Source organism: Fragaria vesca, linkage group LG4 (assembly GCF_000184155.1).
Source record: "Fragaria vesca subsp. vesca linkage group LG4, FraVesHawaii_1.0, whole genome shotgun sequence".
Classification (NCBI taxonomy): Eukaryota; Viridiplantae; Streptophyta; class Magnoliopsida; order Rosales; family Rosaceae; genus Fragaria; species Fragaria vesca.
Genome location: NC_020494.1, coordinates 6,358,883 through 6,375,182, shown reverse-complemented (window position 1 = coordinate 6,375,182; position 16,300 = coordinate 6,358,883). Strand labels below are relative to the sequence as shown.

Genomic DNA, 16,300 nt, shown 5'->3' with positions numbered 1-16,300 from the left:
CTTACCCCCCAAAGTAGAATCACCTTCCAACACAACTTCCACAAGTGAAGACAAACAGAAGACGTCGAGATAGTAACTCGGTAACCGGGTCAAAGTCCAATTCTACCCAGATTCAAACTTCTCCAAACCCCCAAAAGAACCGGGTCCGGGTCGGACCGGCTTTCCTTGTGGTCTTAAAACCCTTCTTACTTTTATATTAAGACACACAACGACGACTCAGACCCAAAAAGACTCAAATTTCAGAGAGAAGAAAACAGAGAGAGAAGAGCTTCATATTCGTCGCTACTAGGCTTCAATGGGGTTCTTCTCCTTCTTCGGCCGCGTCCTCTTCTCCGCCATCTTCATCCTCTCTGCTTGGCAAGCGTAAGCTCCACCATCTTCATTCTTTGTAATGCTGTTCTTTTTGGGTTCGGTGATTGTGAACATTCATTACGTTTTAATGTGATTTTGATTTGATTGAGTGCGATTTAAGGTTGGGATGTAGTCTCTTTAGTTTGTTTTCACTAATGACAATTGGTATATAATTTAAAGAATTTTGCTCTACATCTGTTGGGCTTTACTATGCTATCTTTGGTATCTTATTATTGTTGATGTGGTGTTTGTGTACTTAGGTTCAATGAATTTGGTACTGATGGAGGACTTGCTGCAAAGGAGTTGGCTCCCAAATTTTCTGTTTTGAAAGATCACCTGTCTTCCAAAATGGGGTTTGCATTACCAGATGTAGATGTAAGTTTTTTTTTTTTTGGGTTCTTTCTCTGCAGCCTGTATTTGTCATGTTGCTCATGTGTAGAATGGCTTTCGAATAATGTATGCAGCCTATTCATTTGGCTGGAGCTGTGATAGCTCTGAAAGGTTTGGGAGGCATTCTGTTTGTACTTAACAGTAATATTGGAGCTTTTCTTCTGGTTAGTATTACTCTCTTTTGGATTTGTGATCACTTCCTTTTCTATGATTGCACTTGTTTCAAAGCTATCAGTTGCTGTAAATTCTTAAATCAACCAACCTGACATTTTTCTTTCTGGTTGTAGATCATTCAATTGGCATTTACCACTCCCCTCATCTATGATTTCTACAACTTCAGTCCAGACACTCCCAAATTTGGTGTACTCTTGAATGATTTCTTGCAGGTGTGTAATACAAAATCCTATTGCTTTGTGTGCTTTCCAATATAGTATATGTTCCTTTGAATTGGAAACTTAGATTTTGTTCCTTTTTGCAGCAAGCGGCACTTGTCGGTGCACTGTTTTTCTTCATAGGGATGAAGAACTCAATTACTAAGAGGGGGCAAGTCACCAAGAAGAAGATCCACAAAACCAAAACTGGTTAGAGATGTATATCGATGAAGCATAGATTTTGAGGAGGGGCTTAAAGTTTAGGGTATCAAAGTGGCTGCTTCTCGTCATCAAATTGCAGATGTGAACCTTCTTATTGTTGCTCCTGTAATTTTTTAAGATTCTCCTTTTAGGATACATTACTTTCATAGTTTCATTATCCCTTTTTCAGGGTGAAATTTATTGTTACTTCAACAGATGATTGATTGCAGCCAAAGTTTCTTCTGAGTCAAAATTTACTTGGCTTAAATTCAAAATTAATCTAATGATGTGGACATATCGCATTGCTTTGGAATTTAGATGTTCTGAAGAGCCTTAACCATTGTTATTGAAATGGTAATAATCGTGTGATCTTATCACATTGTTACTAGATCAACGATAAAATAGTTGTGTTGAACACGACGGTTGGTCTTGGAGGCTCTTGGTTTGGTTCTGGCAAAATCCCACTTGCAGGGGTTTAAGACAGAGGTAATAGACTGTTTACAAAATTGGGATTTGCTGCAAGTTTCCAACAGGTCTCAAATTTCCAATGTTGAAAAAAAAATGTTCAGTTCTATCAAACACTTTCAGGAAAAGAGGTTCTACTAGAATACTGCACTTAGAACTCAGAAACCGATGATGGCGGAGGTTCCAAAGGAACCACCTGTATGGAACCACCAGTGAGCACCTAGAAGAAGCAGTCGTGGAATTTGAAGATGGCGCAAGTAATGTACTATTATCAAATGTGCCATCTCTTCCAGCACTGCATTCACAAAATAAAAGAGGGAGAAAGGAGAAAAAGGTTCATTAGATTTAATTCATGGCAGTCTTCTGCAAGTAAAGCTACGATTTATAACAACATCAGCAAGTTTTAACTTGTACCATCCGGGAACTATACACGAACCGTGACCTGCAATTTTGGCGATGAAATATCAGTAACAAAGCGAGAGACCAACAAAAATTAAGAAGACAACACAGTATGAATGAACATGTTTCTTACTTGGGTCCGTGGTAGTAATAGTACCTACCACCCCCTTGAAATCACAAGTTCCAGGAGACTTGGCCATCTTCTGATAGTAAAGCATGTGTTGCGTGAGTCACCACATTGTCTGGTTCATAACATCATGTTTGCCCTTGCAGCATAGGTGAGCAATCAACTTTTCCAGTTCCACAAGCCCAATCTAGAGCTCATAAATCCTCATTGTCTGCCTGAAACATCTTTCTGTCAGCACCGTCCTTTGATCCTGGTCTCAAATCCTCATTGTTGAGCTCATAAATATAAGTACTAACAGCAATCCCAGGATGCGTAGGAGTCCCTGTGTTGTTAAGCTTAACCACATGCTTGATTCTCTTATAAAAAAGAATCAATGCATAAAAGATGTATCACAAATCAATTCAGTGCCTAGAATCAAAACACAAACGCAACTAAAATCACTCTCAAAAGTAACAAACTACAGTCAATTCACTTATATCAAGTAAACAATTAGCTATGGATTTCATGGCTCGGGTGCGAAATATTAAAGAGGAGAAACGTTATAAAAGTGACAAATAAAATATAACTGATATTTGAGACTGTGGGTGGATCGTACCACCAAAATATCAAAACGACGTCACTCCACAGCCCTGCGTCCCTCTCTTTCAACCCCACAGTTTTGAGTTTTTGATCGACAGAGCTCAAGGAGAATGGACTGAAAACCGCCGGAAACGGCCCGATACGGCCGGATACGTATCCGTAAATAAATTGAAACGTGGGGGCAATACTAACTTTTCACCTTAGTGTGTTAGTGTATAGCTTCTGCTGTTCTTCGCAAATCGCAGTGTTGCGTTTTCAAGCTCACTCCTTTCAGCTCCAATGGTATGAAACCCACAACTCTCTCTCTCTCTCTCTCTCTCTCTCTCTCTCTCTTTGTATTTCTCTGCAAATTGATAAAACAAAGCAAAGCTTTTGCCAGGACTACTTGAAATCCGTGGTGCCCTCAAGCCTCTTCTCAGAACGAGGCTCCAACCTCGTGGTCATCAACCCAGGTATATACCCACGACAATTCAATACAAACCCATCAAATTTCATTAACCAAAATCTAGTCTTTGAGTCACTCACTTTGGTCCTTATTTTGTGGGACCTCAGGTTCTGCAAATATCAGAATAGGCCTTGCTTCACAGAACACCCCACTTGAATTCCCTCACTGCATTGCGAGGTATTCTACCCAAGTTCCCAAGATCAATGTTCAAGACCAGGTTGGTTAAATTTGATAGCTTTTGGTTTACTGGATACTGGTTGTGGTTTTGATTATGGTTATTGAATTGTTTGTTGAGTTTTTCAGATGCTCAGTACTCAAGTTACTCCTGCACAGTACATGGAGCGCGAAAAGGCGTATGATACAGTGAGCCTATGCACATTAGTTTGGTTATGTTTTCATGGTTTTGTATTTGGCATTTTGATTGAAGGTGTGTGTTTTGTGTGCGTCTAAGATTGCCACCGCCTTGGGGATACCGTTTCTTGGTGAAGAGGTTGCTAAGAATTCTTTCCCACGCAAGGTACGAGTAATTGTTGTTTTCTGATTGAATCATACAATGCAGACATTCATATCCATATAGATATGTTGGCTTTTGGTTTCGTTTGAATATCTGAAATTCAAATGGATCTTTAGTGGTTGCTGTTAATTTCACTTTTAGTGAGAAATCTTTTAATGATCTGAAATCTATCAAGACCAATATCGTTCTGGTTCAATTTATAGTGGTGAAGTGTTTTGGTTATTGAAATGATGGAACTGATGTGCAGATGGGACGTATTGATGGAAACAATCCACAGAATAGTAGAAAGGAAGCAGCATTTGACTGGACAGATGTGTATGGAAAGGACTCTAATTCATCTCCAGCAGTAGGTAAAATCTGCATCCTTGATTCTCATGGTTCCTTGCACTTTTAGGGCATGGGCGAAATCGGTGTTTTTTATTTTCTTTTCAATTATACATGTTATCTTCTTTTGGCGCACACTTCCTCACCCATGAATTTCCATGTGCAGAAAGTTCAGAGAATAGAGCCACAAAGAAAGAGCCCATGGACCCTGACCAGCATGAAGATGAAAATGATGAGGAGCTCAGTCCTAGTAAACACCAATACAGAGAGTTCATTTTTGGTGAGGAAGCACTAAAAATATCTCCCAAGGAGCCATATACATTACGTCGTCCTATTTGCAGAGGCCATCTAAATATATCGCAACATTATCCCATGCAGCAGGTGCATTCCCACTTTTTATTAGTTTTTGATATGAGATAGAGCTTACCTTAGTTTCTAGTCAAATGCACGATTTCACTTCACCTGGGGTCTGATTATGTTGTCAGCTGGTTTGCTTTTGACTCCTGAGACTTTTCAGTTGACAGTTAGGTTATGTATAATTCATCACAATATTAACAGACCCTGACTCTAGATTTAATTGAAATACTCCATGTCTTGTATACAATTTCTGTTTAGGCATTTGAGGATGTGCTTGCTATTTGGGACTTCATTTTGACGGAGAAGTTGCACATCCCTTTAACTGAAAGAAACATGTATTCTGCTCTTCTTGTCCTCCCAGAATCATTTGATAGTCGAGGTACTGAAACTTATTATCACACTTTCAGTTGATAACTATCTTCTCTGTCTTTACTTTCTCTGTATTAATCATAGAACTTCCATGGGTATAATGTTTCTTTTATCTTAAAATTATATTCACTCTACCTTGTATGGTTGTTACAAATGCTTCTCTTTATACGAGTAGAAGTATTTCCTATGTTGTCAGAAGCATGTTCCTGCGTTCTTTACTATGATATTATTGGAACTGATCGATACACACACACACACATATGCTAATGCAACATGATCTGCAAGTGCTTCAATTTTGATCAATGATTGTGCGTCAATCAAAAATTGATACCATCTTTTTTAGAAAAAAAATAAGTTACTTTTATGTTGTTGAAGGTCTCTATTGAGTGTTTACTGACAAAATAGACTTATTTTAGCAAAAATAGAGGAAAGAAAGAAGCAGAAACCTAGCTTGCATTTCAGAACTAATTTAAACTAAAAATGTATATCATTTCCATAGTTCTGTCTTTCATCCTTCTTTTCGCTGATATTTCAGGATGCATATGATGCTTCCTTTGCATATGTTATGGACAATAACATATCAGTTCTATTCATAGATATGTTTTGTGGATCATATGAGGATGCAGTTAATTTTTCATGGTCTTTCATTTCCTCTTTATGGGTTCTTGTATTTGTGTTGGCCTTTTGTAGTTTTGAATATGAAGATACATTATCATTGTGTATCATTATATGAACATTGTCTTGGGAAAGTGGGGAACTAAAGTGATTCTTCTTTCCAATTTCCCCAAGCAGAAATAAAGGAATTATTGTCTATAGTCTTGCGAGACTTGCATTTCAGCTCCGCAGTGGTTCACCAGGTGATGAATTTTTCTCTTTTAAGTTTTGCATGATCAGTTCCTATTTAAGTTGTGATGCAACACTAATTCCAGAAAACTCGAACTACTTCTTTGAGAATGTATCCTAGCTTTAACAGTGTTCTTTAATCCTTATCTGCATATTCCGTTGTTTCATACCCAGAACTTAGTGAGTTTTTGCATGTCATTACGATGTAATTTCTACCATGGATTATTACTACCGCGAATCTTGTGTATATGTGGTGCTACTTCTCTTGCATATGCAATCTATGTGACTTGAGATAGTGCAATTAATAAACTCATCGTTTAATTTTTCTATTTGTTCTCTGATTGTTATTGGTGGTCGTCTTTCTTTTTTAGAGTTACATTCCTATTTTGCAGTGCAACGTAGCCTCTTACACTTTTCAGGGTTTCACCTTTTGATGATGATCTAAAGTGTGTTGGCTAATGTAGGAGGGTCTAGCTGCAGCTTTTGGGAATGGGTTCTCAACTGGATGTATTGTTAGCATGGGTGCTCAGGTGACTTCAGTTATTTGCATTGAGGTAACTACAAGTTCTGTACCTTCCGTTCGCTTCTATTTAAATACAACACTTAATGTTAAAAGAAAAGAAGGTAGAAAAACATTTTGAAACAAATTTTGGTGGTGGTGGTGTGTGAGTGTGGAGGGGAATAATAGGAATAATCAGAATCATCAAGCCCATGTTGTGTTGTCATCTGGTCTGGTTCGAATCCCCCTCACAGTACATAACTAATATTGTAGGCCTTTTCTGGAGGCCCCAGTTCTGAGTACATAGTTATCATTTCATGTCAAACAACAACATGCATATGTACATGTTTGTTACTGAAATGGAGGTACCTAATTTGGCGCCATCCACGTTTTATCTTGATTACATCTACTAGCATGCCTGGTCACCAACACATCACCATCATTTGCATTCCTCAAGCTCTAGTATCAACAATATCAAACTTTTTACCATACTCCCAGATTCTCAACTTGATCTCCATGGCTATTGGTCCTAGTGGTATTACTTCCACTACATTTACTGCTACAACCAGCACTACAACGGGGAGAATGGACTCAATCTGCTTATTTTTGTTGCACTATCACCGCCAAATACTTCTTCAGAAACCTTTCTCTAGATAAGTTTCACATGCAGAAAAATGAAAAAGAAGACAAGCTTTTCATCGTATATCAGTAGCATGTCTCAATTATACTTAAATTTCATTGTTTTTTTCCTTGATTTTGTCTCCTGTGATTATGTACCATTTGTCGTCTTTGGTATACAGGATGGAGTAGCTTTACCTACCACACAGAAGACCTTACCATTTGGTGGAGAGGTGGGTTTTGTTTAAAATTATTTACTTAAATTCGCACTAGGTAACAAAATTATTTACTAGATATTCTATACCCTTGTTTCTGTGAGTATCATTCATCCATGTTCACTATAAGTCCAAAAGGAATTTGCCCTCAGTAACAGTTTCTTGACGCGGTATTTCATCAATCTTACTTTTAATCAAAAAATTTATCATCTGGCCTTTAGTCCTCAACTGCTCATCTTTAAGAAGTTGAATATATCTAGTGAAAAAAGAGAAAAAGAGGTTGAATATATTGTGTGGTTTATCATGTTGTCGTCGGCATAACATGTCTGAAATGTATTGGTGGTGGATCATATCATCATATAAGGTAAACCCATTCTCTACCTTTGAGACATCCATGAATTAAATTATTTTTATTGGGCTTTTTAATATTTTGTTGATTTAGTAATTTTTGTTTTTCAGTGGACTGTTTCCTCATGAGGTTAAATGATATTTGTATTTTTCAGGATATATCAAGATGCCTTCTTTGGACTCAGAGACATCATCAGACGTGGCCGCAAATTCGTACTGACTTGTACACAAAGCCTATTGATCTCTTGATGCTTAACAGACTAAAAGAATCTTATTGTGAGATTAAAGTAAGTTTTTCCTCCTTATTCGGTTTTATGTGAAGGATTATGAACGTAGACATTATCTTTCATTGTCTGACATAGCTTCAATTTGTGCTATATGGTTCATGTTGGTAATAACTAATTTATACTTGTACACGTCTGGGCCCTTGTAACAAGAAAAAAAAAAAAAAAAAACTGGATACTTTTTGGTCACTTAGAGTTTTTAGGTGTTCTTCTCTTTCAAATATAAAGCTCCTTCTAATCTAGATAGATGAAAATATGTCTAAGACAGTAGTCTGGAGGAGAAATTTTCAAATCCCAAAGTGGGGTTAGGGATGGTCAATCCCAGAGTTTGCTCCCCTGTAGTCTGGGGTTCAAACCCCAGACTACTAAAGATTGTAGGGTTGAACAGAAGGCCCCCATTTTCGGGTCCACTAACTGAATTTGGGTTATTAAAGAAAAAGAAAAGAGGAAGTTCTTAGATTCAAATTGTAATAGGAGGGTCTCTGCCATAAGAGAGGCAGGGTGAGTCGATCACCATACCATAAGACTAATGATATTCTCTTAAACTAGGTTATGGCTTCAGGTAGAGTTGTTGTGAAGTACATTATGTTAATCTAGGTTGATCCATCTTAATTAAGTTACACTATGTTAGTAATTGATTCTATGGTGAGGATAATGTACAGACAGCCAAAAAGTACAGAAAGTGGATGAGAAGTCCTCTTCATTTTGATTCTCGGTTTATGCCTTTTAATGATTTAGTTTCCCTTGTACAGGAGGGGAAAGTTGAAGCTGTTGCTGTAGTACATTCTTATGAAGATGGCATGCCAGCTGGATCTCATAAGACAAGCCTAACTGCTCTTAATGTGCGCAACTTAAAGTGAATCTAACTGCATTTCTCAAAAATGATTTTCTGGAATATTAATGGTCATTTGGTCACCTTATCCTTTATAGGTCCCTCCAATGGGTTTGTTCCATCCAACACTTTTGGTTCCAGAAGCATATCCACCACCACCTAGAGTTTGGTCAGTGATGTTTGCAAAATTAAACTACACTGGGCTATAATAGTACTTCTGGTAAATGCATCACCTTGATCTTGGCTCGATTACTTAAATAGGTTTCTCGACTATGAGGACATGCTGGAAGATACATGGCACATGGAATATCAAAGAAGACCTGAAATGTCAGATGGACTGTATCCCAGCATGAATGTTGGGTATCCAATGTGGGACAACTACCCAGTTTTTGCAGCTAAACCAAAGAAAGAAGAGAAGCTAGGCCTTGCAGAAGCCATAACAAGGAGCATTCTTTCAACAGGTAGGTTTCTGCAGACCTTCTGACTATTTGGTTGTCTATCTGATACCTTACTAGCACTTGTTGCTTTTATACAGGACGTTTAGACCTCCAAAGAAAGTTGTTTTCCAGTATACAATTGGTGAGTTGTTGATCAAAATATACTGAGTTTCTGTGTTCGATTATTTTAAGTAGAAGGGGAAAAAATGACATAGTTTCTTTCTTCAGATTGGAGGAGTGGCTTTGACAAGGGGTCTTGTTCCTGCAATGGAGGAGAGGTTTGTTCTACTCTTTTATTTACCAAACATCTAACTGTTATTGATGATGCCTATGATGTGTTATGTACATCATGAATATAGTTTGCAAATTTTGAGTTACAACAAGGAAACTCACTAAGATTAAGCTTTATGTATGGACGCTTCAAGTTTACAATGTGGTTTGCAATAGTTAGTTCAGGGGTTCCATGCATGGAAACGTTGTTTTGCAGTCCCCCATTTACACTTCTTGATGAATCATCTTATTACAAACTTCTGCAAACTTTAATGTATGCTTTGGTATTGCATTCTGATGCAAAGGCCTGGGCAGTAATTCATTCTGTTTCTGTTTTTGGAAAAGAAAAATATAGATGAAGGATATATCAGTGCTTCATTAATAATTTGCAAGGCATTTTGATGAACCTTTGACTTGATGTTTTGACACGCATGGGATCTAAATTTGTCTCATTTTTTGTTCTTATTTTTTGCAGGGTTTTACTTGCAATTCCTTCCACTGAAGCAATTGATAGGGTTGAGGTAATTTACTCTCTTCATGGTTTTAAGTATTGTATTCTTGCTTATCTCCAGTTCAACTTCCGTACTTTGCCCATGCAAATATGCAAACCTGATCCGTCATATATTACTTGGTTTGAGCACAGTTGAGCTATATCCATATGCTTTTGATAACTAAAATACGCGTAGTTCAACGATTGATATGAGAAACAGACTAGATACACACACATTATTTGGCTAAGGTTTTTGTAAATTTAGGTGCCTATGTAATTATGTTTTGTAGTGTTTGTAATCTTAGTAATGGTCATGGTTGAATTTGGAGAAGGCGAAAGGATGGGGACATGAAAGACATGATGATAGTTCAATTTTTTTTTATTGTTTATTTATTTTTATATTAATTTGTAAATTTTAAAAAAAAAATTTGTTTATAGTCCTCATAATGAATTCACATACGGTCTTATGAACGTCAGAGGTTCACTGATTGCTGTTTGATTCAATTGTACCTTTCTCATGCCTTTTCTCATATGTGGATATTACATCATCACTTAATGTTAAATAGGTCTTACAATCAAGAGGCAATCCAGCTTTTGTACCATGGAAAGGTGGAGCGGTGAGTCAAGCACCTTCTATTTGTGCAGTTTATGATTGTATTCAACTTTTATCCAAAAATCAATAGTTCCTTCTCTGTTGGTCATCTATATCTGAATCAAGTGTCCTGCTAGCTAGTGGTTAGACTTATTCATTTATAATTCTTCTATCTTGTTACCAACTTGGCTTACATCCTGCTCACACCAGATCCTTGGGATTCTTGACTTTGCTCGAGATGGGTGGATACGTCGTGATGAGTGGATTCAAAATGGAGTTCGCGTAGGAAAGGGCAAAAAGTACAAGGACTCCCAATTCCTTCAGGCACAGGCGATGTATTACATTAATTCATAAAACTGAGAGCAACTGCCTTTGAACAAAATTGAAGGTTGCAAGGTGCTATCGACAACTTCCAAATGATGTAAATGTTGGTCAGGACGTGGCACTGCTCCTTCATCCACCAAGCTAGACAGCCAGTAGCAATATAGTCAAAATCCTTGGTTGTTATCTGTACTTGAGAGATTTAAAAGTCCCTCATTTGTACATTATGTCAATGGGAGGTTCTTATTTAGCTTAGCTAGGCACTTCAGATGTTTGGCTTGTTGAGTTTCCGGAATTAGGTCAAAAATCAAGTTCGATCTTTACCTGCCCAATTCTATTTTATGCTGTTATAGATCAACATGTATGTATACAGTCTTTTTAATTTCTATCCTATGATGCGTCTGAAGCTCATTGCGGCTGTCCAAACTCCAAACTGATCTTGAAGGACTGGAGAGATGGAGCTCTTGGGAGCAGAATCCGGTCTGCGTCTAAAAGTGGAAGGATTCAGCATAGTCTGGATGAAGAGGAAATAGGGAAGCGCATCCCACATCGATGATAAGGAAATGGAACAGCGGAATGGGATGGTATAAATACAAGCTGGTGTGCCGTTTACAAATTAAAAGGGTCGGTTGGCTAAATATGCCATGCTCACCCTTGATTGGTGAGCGCCGTATGGACATCAAGACATATGGCCGACATAATTTGTGGGACTCCTTTAGGGTTGGCTCGCTTGGCCGACCCTCCTATTCTCAGTTCCAATATTTTCCTATTAAATTATCACTGAATCCCTCTCATGTGTGACAATGTTTAACTTGAAAATCATTGTCGTTTTATGGTTCATATTGGTATCGGTCCATTTTCAGGACATGAATCCCAACTTACAGAGACTGTCTGGTTTCAGTCCGGTTCATATTGGTTTCAGTCCATTTTCTAGGTAACGGTTTCACTTGAGCATCGAAGGTTCTATGATAACGACTCCTCATACGTGATTGTCCATCATAACTCGTCTTATTTGAGCGTCGGAGGGTCTTGGTCGGAATCCACCGGCCCTTCAAACATGATGTATGGAGAATTAGAGATCAAGATCACTCACACCTTAACAAACGAACAACCTATACCGTCTGCTACCGATAAAGCATTCTCATTTCTCTATTTAGCTCAAAATTTGCCAATGAGCTTCTTCCAATGCTCAAAACGAACTCTCCAACAACTAGATTACTCATTCTCAATGAGTTTAAAATTTCATCCCAACACAAATATGGTCTGAGAGTAACAGACATTCTTATTTTTCTTCCATTTGTTACAATCTTACACAAACTTAATCCAACAGGTTCAAACCCTTCTATCTATTTGCAAGTTATTCATTGCTGAATCCAAACACATTTAGAGACTTCAATTTCGTGATAACTGATCAGAGAGAACAAAAAGCTCACAGCTTTGCGGTAGGGACGACTTTAGCCAATCCCAGCACCGCACATAGCTCCGGGTACAAGCTCATCCTGATCTCAGCGTACACGTCACCTTTCCATTTCCTCTCCCCCAGCTTCTCCGCCATCTGCACCGCCGCCTCCACCGCCGCCTCGGCGCTCTCGTGCGCCGATTCCACGATCCCCATCCTCACCGCTTCCTCTCCCCTCACCTTCATCCCCCTCAGCAGGATGTTCCTCCGGGCCGAGTTCGACCCGATCTTGGCCCGGAACGCCGCCACGAAGTAGTCCGGCAGCGGCAGCCCCAGGTCGACCTCGCTCATGTAGAGCACGCCGCGATCGCCGCGCATGGTGACGTAGTCGTGGCTGAGGGCGAGGAGGAGGCCGGCGGCGGCGGCGTGGCCGGGGAGGGCGGCGATGGTGGGCATGGGGAGGGAGAGGAGGGCGGCGACGACGGGCTTGAAGGCGATGACCATCTGGTGGAGGCGGTGGAGGGCGGAGGAGGGGCCGGCGGACTGGGCCCAGGCGAGGTCGAAGCCGTTGGAGAAGAACTTGCCGCGGGCGGTGGTGATGAGGACGGAGCCGCGGGTGGATTGGGAGGCGACGTCGGCGAGGGAGGAGAGGAGGGAGGAGATGACGGGGAGGCCAAGGCGGTGCTCGTTGTCGTCGTCGTAGTCGCCGGCGCCGGTTAGGGTTAGGAAGAAGATGTTGCCGCGCTTCTCCAGAGTACACATTTTGTTTGTTGGCTCAGATGAGGTGAGTGTAACCTTGGATTGTGTGCAAACATCTCTTATTGGGCCTATGTTTTTATACCCAACTAAATTATTGGGATTATGGTGCCGATTATATTTAAGTTTTTTTTATATATTTATTTTCTCATTTTGAAAAGGACGTCGCCTAAATTACTAGTAATTAAAGTTTGTCACTAAAAAAACAGGGCTGCTCACCTGCGGGATAACATTTAAGGGACGGAAAGGGACGAACTCACGACAACCGTTGGATTGTTAATGAAATGATCCGATGGATGAAAAAACATAAGCATTGAGACACGAATCACACTATATTCAAACTCGTTATCCTTGTCTTGTCTCTTCGGCCAAGAGCGCTTCAGTCCACCAAAGACTCCTGCTCAACACTCTCTTACTATTTGCAAGTTCAAAATCAATGGAAAACCAGAGAGAATTTCTGTAAAATGAATGTGGGGATTGATCAGAACCGGAGAGATAGAGTTTATGCGAATGAAGTTGGGGATTGATCAGAGTTAAGGAGCTCAAACGATGTTACTGCCAGCACCAACGAAATCAGAGAGTTCCTGTACAAATATGATGATCTTCGATCCAGTTAAGAAATTAGAATCATTGGTAATTTTTCAATAATGAAAATGGGTGATGGGTTGATAGAGAAGTTTTGATGGATGGTGTTTCTCATTCAAAATGAAAGAATTGACGAAGTAGCCATGGAGGATTGGAGGGGAAGAGGATGGGTGGATTGGTTTTGAACATCAAATCTCTGAAGTCTTTGCCTATTGGAATTCATCAATGCTTCTGGACAATTAACCCAATTCATATATATAGGCTACTGCTAGCCAATTGCATCGAGATTTTCCCAGTGAAACAGAGGAAGAAAGAGAAAAGCAAATCTGAGAAATGTAGTCTTATGATGATGAGGATTAATAAGAATGGTATAGGGAGAGGCTCTGATCGTAAATGGCATAGGATTGATCTAGATGAGGGAGGAAGAAGAAAATGAATTTGAGTCGGTCTTCGGCCAAAGAGTGTAAGAGACAGGTTCGGCTAAGGTGTTTTTGATTATTGTGTTTGCTTTTGTATCCATCGGATCATTTCATTAACAATCCAACGGTTGTCGTGAGTTCGTCCCTTTCCGTCCCTTAAATGTTATCCCGCAGGTGAGCAGCCCTGCTAAAAAAATCACTAGTTGTAAGCAATATTATAATATAATATAATTCTTTTAAAAAAAATTTAATATAATGATTTTAGAGTGCGGCTATTAGAACCTCTAAATTTGCTCAGTATATCTCTTATGCTCTTTATACCTCCTTTTAATTTTAACTACAACCATTTGCTCACTAAACCTCCTTTTAAATTCCTAAAATAACTTTAGGTATATTATTCACATATATTTTAATAATTTACTCATTATACCTCTTATTTATTCTCTAGACCTCTCATTCTTTTAATTTTTTTTCTTTTTGCATGTTATCATCGAGACCTCTATTCCTTGATTTTTTTTTATGTTCAAATCTCTTTCACGACCTCAATTACTTGATAATTTTTATTTCCCATAGAATGTCACCAAACCTCCATTATTTGATCAATTTGTAAGAAATTTTTTTCAATGACTTCAATTTTTCTCTTAAAAATCAAATAACACAAAGTATTGGGTTTCAAAAATTTATATTTACCAGCCCAATACCGTCTCGTTGTAGCATATTAGTGGTTTATCTGATATAAAAAAACTTATATTTACCAACAAGAAAATATCCTAACATAAATTAGCTTTTCTTTTTCTATTTTACTTGTGCTAAACACCAATCAAGGATAACAATTGTATACTATGTATGTTTTTTTCCCCCTCTATTTTATGTACATCATGAAATTATTTCAATAGTTATTTAATTTTTCATTATCGATTTGTTTTTGCATATATATTCCTTCACCTTATATATATGCTTTCAACATGTATAATAGTAGAAAATTTTATGTCACATGGTCTATATTGATCACAGTTTTAGCTTTAATTAAATATATAATATGTAGTAAAATTTAGAAAATAGTAAATTAAAAATTAAAAATATATAAGGAAAATAATAAAAAACACGATCAATTAATTATCGAATTAGAAAGTTTAGAGAGAATAAATATACTTCTTGTTGTATGATTATTGTCCTTAATAGTTATTACGTAAAAGGAGATAATTGTCATTCAATAACTCATAATAAAAGGAGATCAAATGAGCAAATTTGGAAGTCCAAGTAGCCGCACTCTTTGCTAAAGAGACTAAGTCATAATTCGTAAATTTATTCGTCTTCAAACGGACGAAACCAACAAATGTAAAGGCCTATCATCGTAATCTTTGTTGCCGTCGCTCTTCAAAACCCTAGGGAGAGACTAACGCAACTTCGGATATCGCCTGTCCAGCTGTGTCTCTCCATCGGCGACGGTCTCTGACCTTGTTGGCGTAAGTTTGGCACGGCCGGACGGGTTTGACTTGGATACAAAGATCGGCGGGCTTCTCTGTTTTCTCTTTCGGCTGATGACTTTGTCGAGTCGGGGTTGTGGGCGATGATCGAAGGTCGTTTGGGCTGTGCATGACCGGAATGGAGGTGAGTGGATCTTGGATTCAAGTGGGTTAAGTCAGATCACTTTGATCGAATTTTGTTTGCAGGTTTGGCGAGAGAGACTTGTTTCTGATTGGGTTCTCAGAGTTTATGGCGAGAGGTGATGGTCAGTGGCAATCAGCAGGTGTCGTGGATGGTCAACGATGACGACTGAGATGACGTCTTGCTGCTGGTCGGCTGACAAGGATGGTGAGGGAACAGTTATGGTGAGGCGAAGGTTTTGGGCAGGGAGAGTTGGGCTAAGTCTAACTGATCAGATCTTCAAGTTTAGGCTCGTGGTGGGTAGAAATTGGGCTAGGGTTTCCTCTTGGGCCCTAGTTTAGTTTATGTTTAACTTTATTTTATTTACTGTTTTTCAGTTTAGACTAGGATTGCTTGCAGGTCTAGAGCATTTTCTTAGTTCTTAGGCTTCGGTCTTTAACTAAGGTTTGTTGATGCTCTTGGGTTGCCCCCTCTGTCCCGAAAGTAGTCAATAACGATAGGTTGAAGACTTGTCCCTTCCTCCTTGTGTCTTGATAGATGGTTACTTGTCTTGTTTGCTACCACGAAAGATTGATCATAATGCTTTATCTCATGGTTTTCAGCATACAAATTGATTAGTGTCCGTTTCCGCATAATCCCGAAGATTGATTTATCTCATGGTCTTCAGCATAAAAATTGATTAGTGTCTGTTTCCGCATAATCCCGAAGACTATGTAGAATCACAGTGGAACATAAACATGAACAAAAAACAACATGGGCAAGAGACAAGGACATATAGTGGTTCACCATGTCCTCGGAGGACATGGCTACGTCCACTTAAGATTCTACTATCATGGCCAATATGCCTTTGGTGTTACAAGAGCTCTTCAAGATGGAGTGAGTAGGGATCGGG

The 16,300-nt window shown here is 38.8% G+C and overlaps 3 protein-coding genes across 3 annotated transcripts; 2 read left to right on the top strand and 1 right to left on the bottom strand.

The window, feature by feature from the left end:
• Positions 1-203: 203 nt before the first annotated feature.
• LOC101310109 lies at positions 204-1,545 on the top strand. Its single transcript, XM_004296569.1, has 5 exons — positions 204-363; positions 612-726; positions 816-905; positions 1,029-1,127; positions 1,220-1,545. Exons 1-5 carry the CDS (start codon positions 296-298, stop codon positions 1,325-1,327), a joined length of 480 nt encoding a protein of 159 aa, XP_004296617.1. The 5' UTR covers positions 204-295; the 3' UTR covers positions 1,328-1,545.
• A 1,522-nt stretch (positions 1,546-3,067) lies between these two features.
• Positions 3,068-11,088, top strand: LOC101307003 (actin-related protein 9-like). Its single transcript, XM_004296559.1, has 20 exons — positions 3,068-3,165; positions 3,263-3,335; positions 3,436-3,545; positions 3,632-3,691; positions 3,780-3,845; positions 4,090-4,192; positions 4,333-4,547; positions 4,782-4,902; positions 5,685-5,749; positions 6,200-6,289; positions 7,035-7,085; positions 7,571-7,702; positions 8,452-8,541; positions 8,630-8,700; positions 8,793-8,992; positions 9,067-9,110; positions 9,197-9,246; positions 9,714-9,759; positions 10,295-10,345; positions 10,531-11,088. The coding sequence occupies exons 1-20, from the start codon at positions 3,163-3,165 to the stop codon at positions 10,672-10,674; spliced, it is 1,785 nt and encodes a 594-aa protein (XP_004296607.1). The 5' UTR covers positions 3,068-3,162; the 3' UTR covers positions 10,675-11,088.
• Positions 11,089-11,906: 818 nt separating this feature from the next.
• Positions 11,907-12,802, bottom strand: LOC101309819 (carnitinyl-CoA dehydratase-like). The gene has a single exon (XM_004296568.1). It carries the CDS (start codon positions 12,800-12,802, stop codon positions 12,071-12,073), a length of 732 nt encoding a protein of 243 aa, XP_004296616.1. The 3' UTR covers positions 11,907-12,070.
• Between the last annotated feature and the right edge of the window lie 3,498 nt (positions 12,803-16,300).

What these genes read in the sequence shown, in the direction of transcription:
- LOC101309819 (XM_004296568.1), bottom strand. Translation starts at nt 12,802, where the DNA reads ATGTGTACTCTGGAGAAGCGCGGCAACATCTTCTTCCTAACCCTAACC.
- LOC101307003 (XM_004296559.1), top strand. An exon ending in AGATCAATGTTCAAGACCAG is followed by an intron (nt 3,546 to 3,631) that starts GTTGGTTAAATT and finishes TGAGTTTTTCAG; the next exon opens with ATGCTCAGTACTCAAGTTAC. An exon ending in TGTTTTCCAGTATACAATTG is followed by an intron (nt 9,111 to 9,196) that starts GTGAGTTGTTGA and finishes TTCTTTCTTCAG; the next exon opens with ATTGGAGGAGTGGCTTTGAC.
- LOC101310109 (XM_004296569.1), top strand. Translation starts at nt 296, where the DNA reads ATGGGGTTCTTCTCCTTCTTCGGCCGCGTCCTCTTCTCCGCCATCTTC. An exon ending in ATATTGGAGCTTTTCTTCTG is followed by an intron (nt 906 to 1,028) that starts GTTAGTATTACT and finishes TTCTGGTTGTAG; the next exon opens with ATCATTCAATTGGCATTTAC. An exon ending in TCTTGAATGATTTCTTGCAG is followed by an intron (nt 1,128 to 1,219) that starts GTGTGTAATACA and finishes TCCTTTTTGCAG; the next exon opens with CAAGCGGCACTTGTCGGTGC.